Below are 11627 nucleotides of genomic sequence, written 5' to 3' on the forward strand. Positions count from 1 at the left end.
TTAAGGTTGTAAATTGGCTTGTCCCACATTGATTTGGCGGGAAGTTTTGAAAAGGTTTATAAGGCTTAGGGTGAGATACTTGGGGTGTGCCCCAAGGGGTACCCAAGTGTTTTAGAGGGAGAGGTTATGGGCAAAATGGGCTAGACCCATTGGACCCAAAAATCACCACACACGCGCGCCGCCGCCGCCGTCCGTCCGGTCGGCCGGGCTGGGCCTGGGCTTGGGCGCGGGTGCGTGGTGTGTGGTTGGGTTGGGCTTCTAATCTTTTTGGGCAAAAAACATTTGAATTTAATTTTATTTTTTATTAAAATAAAATCCAGAATTCAAATTAAATTTGTTTGGATTTTTTGTTCATCCAAACAGGGCCCTTCCCGTTTTCAAACAGAAATAAACTGTTTTGAAATTAGTGCACACCCAAACAGGGCCCTTCCCGTAATTGCTATCTGTTTGAATTGTTGAATCTGTTTGAAATTCAAAACCCAACAGGTATCATACCTGTTCAATTCAAAACCAAGAGCCACATACCTGTTCAATTCAAAATCAAGGGTCACCTTCACATCTATAAATAGGACCACCCTCATTTGATATTTTGCATTCAGAAATTTCGTATTTCACCTCTGCTAATTCTATTCTTCATCTTGCTGCATTTTATTTCCGAAAGAAAGAGTGTAAACACTTAGTGTGTTCGTAAGGCAAACAATTAGTAGTGCTGCTATTCTTTGCGGTAGATCATTTCATCCTGGGAGATAGACGTCCAAATTCTGAAAGCACCGTGGAGAGGACGAATCTGTCTTAAGGACACAGTGTCAAACACTGGACTTGATCAGAAAAATAATTCGAAGAAATTAAATCAAGTAAGTTATTTAATTTACTTTCAGTGTTGTTTTTATTTGTTTATTTATTCAGATTTTAATTTTGTTTTTGTAACAAAATAAAATCTATTTTTTATTTATATATTTTTATTTCAAGTTTGATTTTTGTAATCAAACATATTCTCTCCTTTTCTTTATTTCTTTATATTCTGGTTGTTGTTTAGTACACAACAGAATTTAATTAATTTAAATACAGTGAAGATTGCCTAACAATTAGTGGTAAAGAAATAGAATTTGCGTTCTTCTGTTGAATTATTCAATTTTGATATCCATGTAAAAATATATAGGACCTAGCTAATGGAAACTGGTGGCTTGGAGTTGCGAATACCAATGTTGGATTTTGGCCAAAGAGAATACTTGGCAGCAGATGAGCAAACTTAGCTTCACATGCTGAATGGGGAGGAGAGGTATTTAGTCCATCAGGCACTCCTAAACCCACAATGAGGGGAGGTCATTTTCTAATTGAGAGCACCAGATATGATTCATACTTCAGGAATATTGCACTTAAGAGTCCAAGTGGAGGGGATATAAATCCTCATACATACGAGTTTACAAACAGTAGAAAACTGTATGATGTGAAAGATGAAGGAAAAAAAGGGGCTTACTTTGGGCATCTGGTACTAAATGGGGGCACTGCGAGTTCCTAGAAGGAGAACACAAATTTGGTACTTTTAAAACTTCATTTTGGCATGGATTAATAATGTAAAACTGACCACCCCTTGTCCTTCTACATATATATATATAATTGCATGTGCTTTGCAAAACTTTTATTAAGGCTAAAGTGCTAAGTAGGATTACTTTTCTTACATTTTTAACAACAAAATTATTAAGTAGGCTTGTATAATCAAATTTATCTATCATATCATTTTCAATAAATAATTTATTAACTGCAATATAGATTGTCCAATTAATAATTAAACATCAATCTCTTTTTTTTATTATTTGGTAATTAGTTGAATTGTTTTTTTGAGGGGCCTTTGACTGTGGTTTGGGCTTTCCATTATGTGGGAATATAAAATTAAAGCAATTAATAATTGTGAAAATTATAATTCAATGAGATAATTATAAAAAATTACTATACAGATTTTATTTTTTATTTTTTTTATTTTTTTGGTGCAGCAACACTCAAATAAAAATAACAAGATTTTTCATTACAATAACAAAATTTTGGACAAAATTATATTATTCTTTCTGTTGACATATCAAAAATAACATTAAAAAATAAGAAAAGAATACAGGAGGAAACATAGTTCTTTATGAATTAGATATGAATTATTTAACCATAATCCTCTACATGCCATATGCAAATTTCCCATCTCAGAACCAATATTTACCATCTTCTAGCGTTTATTTTATACATTCTGTAAATTGGCAAATAGCATAAAAAAAATATCTCAATGATACTGTCAAAAAGGAGAGGATCAACCATAATGGTGGGGATGGTTGAATTGTAACAAATCAACAGGTTATATAATAAGCCCATCGCTTACGTGATCACATATATCACAGCCGCAAACTCTCAGAAAAACTGGTGGGGGGCGTAACCACCTATACCGCGGGCACGACTGTGCTGACCGTGACCCCTCCTCCCAGTCCATTGCGGGCAAATGCATTCACCCCCCACTACAAGAAATATAGAATTTAACGGCGTTTATTTAGCGACATTTTTATAAACACCACTGTTTCTAACCTTTAACGACGTTTTATAAACGTCACCTTTTATTTTAATTAAAACGGTACCGTTTAAGGAATAGAAGTCATTTTTTAACGCCTTCACATGTCTCTCTCTTAGCTCTGCTATCAGAACCGTTCTCACTGTCTCTCTCTTCAGGCCCTCATTTTGAATCTGGAAACCTTCAGTTCGGTTTCATCTCAGATCTCTCACTCACTCACTCACTCACTCGATCCCTCAAATCTCTCACTCACTCGATCGCTCTCTCTCTCTCTCTAAACCCTTCAGTCTCAAAGATTAAGATTCAACCTTCTTCAGCTCGGTTTCATCTCAGATCCAATCTCAAAGTGATTTCGATTTCGAAGCTCTCTCTCTCTCGATTTTGAAGCTCCACCGCCACCACCATCACCACCGTTGACTAAGGTGAGCACCATCGTCTACAATCTCAATTTCGTATTCTTCTCTCTCTCTCTCTCTCTCTCAAGCTTTTCCTTCCGGTGATTCTTCTCCTAGGGTTTACAGAAGTTTAAGATTTCAGATCTGAGATTTCTCATTCAAAACTTAAGTTTCAGATCTGAGATTTCTCATTCAAAAATATGTTTGGGATTTGAGATTTCTTATTCAAAAACATATGTTTCGGATCTGAGATTTCTCATTCAAAAATATGTTTGAGATCTGGAATTTCTTATTCAAAAACACATGTTTCAGATCTGAGATTTCTCATTCGAAAATATATGTTTATGATTTGAAATTTCTCATTAAAAATTTTCATTCGAAACAATAATTTCTTAATCTAAAATTTTATGCTGGGTTCGGCATTAATTAATGCAAAAATAATTTCATACCAATTATTTGTCCTCTGTTTATTAATTTCATACCAATTATGAATGTATCTATTCCCCTCTCTCTAATACTTGCTGTTGAATTGCTAGACTGGGATTTCTTAATCTAGCCTTGTGATAGAAAGGGAAGGGAAGGTTTCCTCCATATGATAGAAAAGATTAAGGAGGAGAGTAGGGAAAGGAAAGGAGAAAGCTCTTTCCTCCTTCACCCAAAAAAATCAATCTGCTGAAATGTGGTCCGTAAGGAAAGAGACAGAAGATGTTTGAAATTTTGGGCTAGTTCTGTATTACTGTTGGAAAATTTTGTATTGTGACTGAATTTTTTCTTACAATAAACCTTGTTAAGCTTTTCATTTCTGCTCTCTCATGGTGGCTTTCTTCATTAATTATACTTAACATAAGACTCTTCTAGACTCAGACCTTGATATATTCTTCATGCATCATAACATATCTTTCACATAATTCTAGAGTCCTTAGATATTTAGTAAATTTCAATTTACTTTTTTTCTATAGAAGAAGCTGACTTGGGTATTAAACATGAAACTAGCTTGCATTCATTAACAAGTTGTTTGGAATGGTGGAATTGGTATTTGAAAATGGGATTTTTTTATGTTCATTTTGTTTGTTTTTTCTTTAAACAGGGCAATTGCCGAATATTTGTCACATGATCTCCCTTACAAGTTATCACCCGGCGATGCTTTTGTCACATCTGGTTGCACTCAAGCTATTGATGTGGCATTGTCAATGTTAGCTCGCCCGGGAGTGAATATTTTGCTTCCAAGGCCAGGGTTCCCAATCTACGAACTTTGTGCTGCTTTTAGACATCTTGAAGTTCGGCATTTTGATCTTCTTCCCAAAAAGGGTTGGGAAGTTGATCTTGATGCTGTCGAAGCTCTTGCAGACCATAACACTGCTGCAATGGTAATCATAAATCCTGGGAATCCATGTGGCAATGTCTATACTTATCCACATTTGAAGAAGGTATTCTTCACTTCATAATTGGTTTTATGGTTACAATAAGCATTGGGTTTTCTATTAACTGATTTATTGCAATTAGATTGCTGAAACTGCAAAAAGGCTAAAAATTCTTGTAATTGCTGATGAAGTTTATGGCCTCCTTGCTTTTGGGGCTAATCCTTTTGTGCCGATGGGACTTTTGAGTGAGTGTTTGACTAATGCTTGAAGGGTTGTTGGGGTTTTCATAAATGGTTGTTGGGTTCTACATCTTTCTTGGGTAGTTTTTTGAATGCTTATTTTATTTTATTTTTAGTTTTGTCTGTGCACTGAATATTCCGTAAAGCCAACTCGCCTCTTCATTCTCATATATTTATGTTGTATGCTTGAAGGAGCTTTTGCTGCTACTACAGATCATTGACATAAAGATTATTTCTCTAGGTCATCAACCAAATATTTTCATATCCTTGGGGAGGCTTTTATTGGAGTCTTTTGTGAAGAAATTTATTTTGGGATTAAAAAGCTGTGGTATGTCCATGATTCTTTCATTTTTATGATTTATAAATATAGCAAAGATCGAGTGCTCATTTTCTCTTGAGCTTCATATTTTATGCTTACTGTAATTTGGTTATCTTGTTAGGTGCAGATATTGGGGCAGAAAATACCTCAGACTTCATCTATAATTATGCAATTAGCATGCCAAATTTAGCGGTGAGGAACCTCTCATGAATGCTGCTGGTAATGTTCTTGAGGCCTCAATTTTATGAGGCATTTCTACTTTAAAAGCAGCTTGCTCCTTCCATTTTTAAGGATACAAGTCACCTGTATTTCCTGTAGTGTAAGGAAAAAAAAATCTAGACAACTTTCTCAACCAAATTAAAATTGGGTTATTCTGAACATATTTAAGAGTAGGACAGGACTTGGCGCAGCGGTATGGTTGCACTAGTGTGACTTGGGCATTATGGGTTATTCTTTGATGTGGTTTGATGTCACTTGTGGAAGATTGTGAGATTTGATTGGAGAATGGTTGGTTCCTTCATGATGACAAAGTAACTATTTTGCCGATTGCTCTGTTAGCTTTCATGATATGATAATTAGAGTTTGCTATTATATTCTTAGCCTAATTACCATTAAACGTAATGTTATATTTTCTTTTACAATACAGTATATTGTAATATGCATCCGATTGTCATATTCTATATTTTTTTTCTCAACTAGACAATGCTCCAAATATTTAGTTGTGGCCCCCTACTGAACAATGTTCCCATCCATTTTTGAGGAGCTGACAGCAGTTTTTTTTATGTGGTGTTTGGATTACCTGGACTAAAAAGAAGGTTTTGTGTTTGACCATGTAAAATATAGTTTTTTTTAATATTATATATTTATAAAATTTAAAAGCACACTCAGCCAAAGGGATTTGTTTGGGCACAAATGAAACTGCTGCCTATAGGTAAATGTTACCGTTACTGTGCAACTAAGGACATCTTTAGAGAGGAAGGATTACGGGTATTTAACCTTCATTTGTAGACTGGTAATAATGTTTTCTGTTAGCACTACACATAAGTCTGTAATGCTAGGTTTAGGTTGGTTAATTTTCCATCTCCAATTGCTGAAGGATCATATTCATGATATTAATTTTAGATTAAACTGAACCCAATAACCAGCTTTTGAGTTACATCTGCATAGGTGTAGAACAATAGGGCTTGTGTTGTACTTTTGATAAAACTACAATTTTGTATCTTATATTTTTGACAACAATATATATATCTATATATATTGTTGGTTTTCTTTGGGTCTCTGCGTGAAGAGAATTGTTTTTGGATATTAATACTTGTATTAGCTAATATAGGAAAATAGCATATTCCACCGAGAAGATATAAAGCTTTAAGAAGGCTGTTTTAGGTTTATCCTCTATTGATTTCAATTCTGCTCTCTGGTGGACAATAGTATCTTTGCAAGTTTGGCTGGGCTGTCTTTTATAAGAAAATCAGATTTGGTGTATTTTGGCAATGCCTTGTATTTTTGCCACATTTTATTCATGTTGATGGCTCATTACAGGGTTTTTGGTGTGGCAATGTCCCAGCACTCCTCATGGTTATGCCATATACTGCCATACAATTTACTGTGTTGCACAAATTGAAGACATTTGCAACTGGTTCTTCCAAGACAGGTTTGTTAAACAACTCAAACAACATCATCAGAGATACAGCTATATTGCACTCTTTGGCAATCTATTCCTTGGGATAATTAGATGTTACCACATACAATCTTTTTTTCACTTTCCAAACAGGAGCTATATTCCTCAGCTAATTATTATTATTTTCAGCTAAATGCAATTGCCTGTATTTGATGTTATTATTCTGATTAACTACATACAATTGGATCTCTAATGATTGGAGCTTGAAAAGTGGCTTTTGGTTGTTTAACTATTTAAGGAATTATTCTCATTTGTCATGGATGGCTGTGTTCTAAATGTATTGTGTAGTTTTGGTCACTGGAATGGGACCAAATGACTACATGATGAATTTTCCGTAGCAATGCCTAATGCGATTCTTGGCATCGTGCTTCTATTTTATTATCGTAGAAGCATGGCAAAGGGGATTGTCTGTGTTTGTTTGTGGTACTAATCTTATAAATTCTGATATAAGCTGTTTGATTGTGCAATGTTAAATGTCAAAACTTCAGTTAACACTATGCATATGCACATTATTAGGCCTGATCTTTCTAGTATTGGTCTCTTACATGCCATATCCTGGTTGCTGGTTTTTGTGATACAGAGGATCACATTCATTTAAGTCCGTATCTTTCTTACATCAGTGGAGCATTAGCGGGATGTGCAACAACAGTTGGATCATATCCATTTGATCTTCTACGAACCAGTTTAGCTTCGTAGGTGGGCAGTCGTCATTAGCTGACTATTGCACTTATTATGTAGCTTATTCTGATGGATCATGTAATCATGCACAGACATGAACAGTGCGCGAGCACCTGACAGAATGTTGGGTGAGGTGAGAGAACATAGCTCAAGGTGAGATATGCTTATGGAACTTTTTTCAAATTCTCACATTTGAATTCTGCATTGGCATAACTTCCGTTCATTCTTGTAGGTGTATGGCCTCATCATTAGTACGGACTGGGTTTGTAAGGGGTTCCATGACCCAAGGAAATGGTTGTTATCAGCACAGGTGTATAAATAATTCGCTGGAGGTATAATTCGGACCTTTAACTTTAGTTTTTAATACAAGGATTCTAAGCTCATTTACGTTGAATAGAATGGCCGCAACGAAACATTGTACGACTTCGATTTTGAATTTATTTCCTTCAAAGAATGCTCCTGATACCATCTCTTTTAGGACCAATATGGAAAAATTGTCTTTACATTGAAAAACCAATTCCTTGGCAAAAGTATAATTATCTTTAAATTATAAAATTTTCCTAATCATGATTGACTGAGCCGCATCGTTTCTTCATTTATGTTCAGCAATGAGTTAAGGGCTCACTTTCGAACTGCATGTTGTCAGTTTTTTATGTGATATTCCAATGTAACTGTGCACTTTTTTACTTCTTTTTAGGTTGTTGTTGATGGTGTTTGGAAAGTGTGTCCTGCAGCTGCTACTTCATTCACTTTTCCCTCCACAAATCCAAGATCCAAACACAACCTAAGCCAACAATACAGGCTATGGGGTGTACACATAACTTTAGTAGCTTATCCTTATGTAATTGCATTCCATGTCGTTGAATAAGTTGTAAGTTCAACTAAAACCATTAAACTAGATGTTTCATAAGTACACACTGGATGTTTCATAAGCACACACTAGAGTCTCATCTAAATCAAGAACCACCTGTGTGCAGAATTGCATGAATCAGACTTGAAATATATTCAGTAGTGAGAAACTATAACACAACAGCGAAACATTATAGTAGCAGCAGCAGTAGACTAGTATTAGTAGTACAGTAGTACTAATACTATTAAAGCAAAAGGTAAATAACACCTTTATCCTACTTCCACATCTTCCCTTCGCTTACTCACTAAGTTGAATGTGGCTTGCCCTATAGTTCATGATCCTTATTGTTCTTTTTTTTTTTCTTTTTTTTTCTCTCAATGAAATTGGGCAATTGCATCTCCACTTTTGTCCAATCAACCCTAATGATTAATTTTGTTCTTTTTCTTCCTTTTTGTCTTCTTGAACGAAAACTATAAAACATTGAGCAGGAAGGAGCAGGTAAAAGGCCCTTCTTATGTAACCTCAGTAAAAATCATTTTTAGCAGCAAAAATCCATTTATGGCATACATAGGTTGTGCATGATTGATAACCATGTTTGCAAATAGAGTATGGGAACAATTACCAGAAGCAAATTACATTTTTGAAAGGCACATAGTTCAACCTCATTGTCAAAATCTATAATGCAATAATTACTCTTTAGATAGTAAGTAGTACACTTATAATTTCTCAATCACTGGATGGAAAAAATAATTCTTCTACCATATTCTGATCTAGACAATATTTCTAGTTAGTTCACAGCTTGTTGTATAATTTTTTTTCCTCAGCCCCCGTCCCTTCGTTGTCAGTTCACATGTCCCTCACACTCACTAGTCTTTATTTTGTTTGCACATAATCATACCTTACCTAATAACAACTTCATCTCATGTTTCTTGTAATGAATTAATAATACATTTCTCGTTAGAAACACATTCATTTCTTATTCTTGTCTTTTTGGCATGTCCATAATTCATCTGAGTCTTTAGATTTCAAATATGCTCATTTTATCAGCAACTGTTTTCTTCCTTCTGTGCCATGAAAGCAAGACCAACCTTCTACCAGTTGTCTTCAATTTAATAAACATTTGCAGCAAAACATCAACAAAGTTATGCAAATAGAGACACATTTGAGAGTAACAACTAACATTTGCACCAGCTCTGGCCGAGGCACTTAGGGACAGGGTGTTTGGTGTGGATGATTTTGAGAGACAATTGCATATAATTTACCTTGCCAATGACATTCTATTTGACAGGTACACTTCCAGTGCTATGCCAAATCTTAGTTCAACATAAATTTGTGTACTGTTGAAATGAATTTGATTTTGGCTGCTTTTCTGTGTGTGAATACCTATTGCTTTATTTTCTTCTTCTTTATTACATCTATTGTAGGATTCTTATTCACTGATATTTTCTTCTTCTTTATTACATCTATTGCAGGATTCTTCTTTAATTTCTCTCTACTTATGCAGGAAACTTTGCATGAGAGAGGATGGTAAACAGCAAGTTTGCATTGTTGGTTTGCAACAGTGCAAAGTGTCAGATGTGGAGACAATCCAGGAGCTCATAGAGAAAGGAAATGCTACAAGAAGTGCAGGCACAACCGGTGCAAATGAGGAATCATCATGTTCACATGCCATTCTTCAGCTCGCTATTAAAAGGTCAGCTGATGGCAGTGAATCTAAGCCTCCGAGAGTTGTTGGCAAGCTCTCCTTCATAGATCTTGCTGGAAGTGAATGAGGTACAGATACTACTAAAGGTTCAATCTTTTGACTCTTTTGGCTTATCTTCAGATATTTATTCATCAATGAAGGTTCAATTTGTGGACTCCTATGGCCTGCAGATCCATGATTTTGACATACTTCTTTCATATTTGTAGGAGATGAACCTGTTGGTTGAGGCAGATCAAACCAGGAAATCAGTTGGATGATTATATATCTAGATTGAATGCAATCCTGTCCCAAAAGGCTGCTGGCATTCTACAACTACAAAACCGTTTGGCTCATTTTCAGAGACGTCTAAAGGAGCATAATGTTCTAGTGTCTTCTACTGATTGCTAGACCAGTATATGTAATCGTTTTCCATGTTGTAGATTTCATTCTTTTTTCAGTGCTCCAAATACTGTGACTAATATAATTAAAATAATATTAAGATTTTTTTTTTTTTGCACAATGATTGTGGACTATCATTTGATATGATTTTATTATTTGAGTGGGAGTTATTATTTTATATTAGTGTTATTCAGTTTTATTAGAGGTATTTTTTTTAGTTCATTCGCATAAAATTAGCACAATTTTAAAAAAAAAAAAAAGAAAAAAGGATACCACGGCGTTTTAAGAAACGCCACCTACACCTATAAATCTAACGGTCATATTTTTCAAAAAAAATATAACGGCGTTTCAAAAACGTCGCTAAATATCATAGTGACGTCATAGTACTGTTAGATAAGACATTTGGCGGCGTTTTTAAAAACGCCGCCTATACTAATATAGCGACGTTTTTCAAACGTCGTAAAGTTACAGCGACGGCCGCGTCATCGGCGTTTGGTACTAAACGTCAGAAAAAGAATTAGCGACGTTTTTAGTACTTATAGCGGCGTTTAAAAAACGCCGCTAAAAGTGAATTTTCCTGCAGTGCCCCCCCCCCAGCTAGAGGACTTGAAGCTATGTTTTGGTCGCGGCCCGACCGCGACTTCCAACCACACACAGTTGCAGGCGCGACGAAGCAATTCCAAAACTCCTAGGCTACTGCCCAACAGCCATCTTGAGGCACACCAACTGACAAACCTATCTAGAATGGTCCACGTCACCCACGGCAACCCCGTGTCCCAACCAAAATGGAAACGGATTGGATTAAACTGACCCAAGCCACTACACCAACAAAGTAAGAAGATGAGAGAACATTGCTTGTAATTGGATGAACGTGTGAATTTTGCTTGGCACTAAACTTGGTGAGAGAACTCTCTTTTGAATCATGCCTAGATTCAAAGGAAAAAAGATAAAATAACTTAAAAGACAGGAAAGACGATAATAAAAAGGAAAAGAATAGAAATGAGTAATTAAAATAATATTATGCTTTATTATAGAGTAGAGAAAAGTTAATATAGGGTTTAATTTTTCATTTTATGTTCGACATAAGTTGTATGTAACTCATCAGTTGTGGAAGGGATATTGAATTGACTTAACTAACTTTAGTATACTAATTAAAATTTATTGAATCATGATAGTGAGCCAGGGGAAGCAGGAACAAGATCCTCATTTTAGTGAGATGATCTTGTGGCTGAAAATGAACTGTATCTGCGTGTTGAAGAAATTTAGTGAACCGAAGCAGTTTTGGCTAAATGGCTTACCTGTTTGTTTGTTTGTTTTTTTATTTAAAATTACTAAAATAATATTTGCATATTTATACATTTAAAATTGGAGAAATTTACGGTGGTAAAAATAGTCCTTAAATATTTGCATAGTTATACATTTAAAATAGTCCTTAAAAAGTAAGCACTACGTAAGCAAATTATATTTTTATATGGTAAA

The 11627-nt window shown here is 35.2% G+C and overlaps 1 protein-coding gene, 1 long non-coding RNA gene and 1 other non-coding gene across 3 annotated transcripts; all 3 read left to right on the forward strand.

The window, feature by feature from the left end:
- Nucleotides 1-2758: 2758 nt before the first annotated feature.
- LOC145789434 (putative aminotransferase TAT2) lies at nucleotides 2759-4719 on the forward strand. The gene is made up of 3 exons (XM_082865937.1): nucleotides 2759-2967; nucleotides 4028-4367; nucleotides 4444-4719. The coding sequence occupies exons 2-3, from the start codon at nucleotides 4131-4133 to the stop codon at nucleotides 4567-4569; spliced, it is 363 nt and encodes a 120-aa protein (XP_082722063.1). The 5' UTR covers nucleotides 2759-2967; nucleotides 4028-4130; the 3' UTR covers nucleotides 4570-4719.
- A 16-nt stretch (nucleotides 4720-4735) lies between these two features.
- LOC114282237 (uncharacterized) lies at nucleotides 4736-8019 on the forward strand. Its single transcript, XR_014327340.1, has 5 exons — nucleotides 4736-4868; nucleotides 4981-5078; nucleotides 7118-7368; nucleotides 7448-7547; nucleotides 7913-8019. It is a non-coding gene; the product is annotated as an uncharacterized LOC114282237 (transcript).
- Nucleotides 8020-9573: 1554 nt separating this feature from the next.
- LOC114304421 (uncharacterized) lies at nucleotides 9574-10252 on the forward strand. The gene is made up of 2 exons (XR_014327339.1): nucleotides 9574-9838; nucleotides 9977-10252. It is a non-coding gene; the product is annotated as an uncharacterized LOC114304421 (long non-coding RNA).
- The last annotated feature ends 1375 nt before the right edge of the window (nucleotides 10253-11627 follow it).

This window comes from Camellia sinensis, chromosome 4, assembly GCF_055761805.1.
Source record: "Camellia sinensis isolate YWXY chromosome 4, ASM5576180v1, whole genome shotgun sequence".
NCBI classification, from domain to species: Eukaryota; Viridiplantae; Streptophyta; class Magnoliopsida; order Ericales; family Theaceae; genus Camellia; species Camellia sinensis.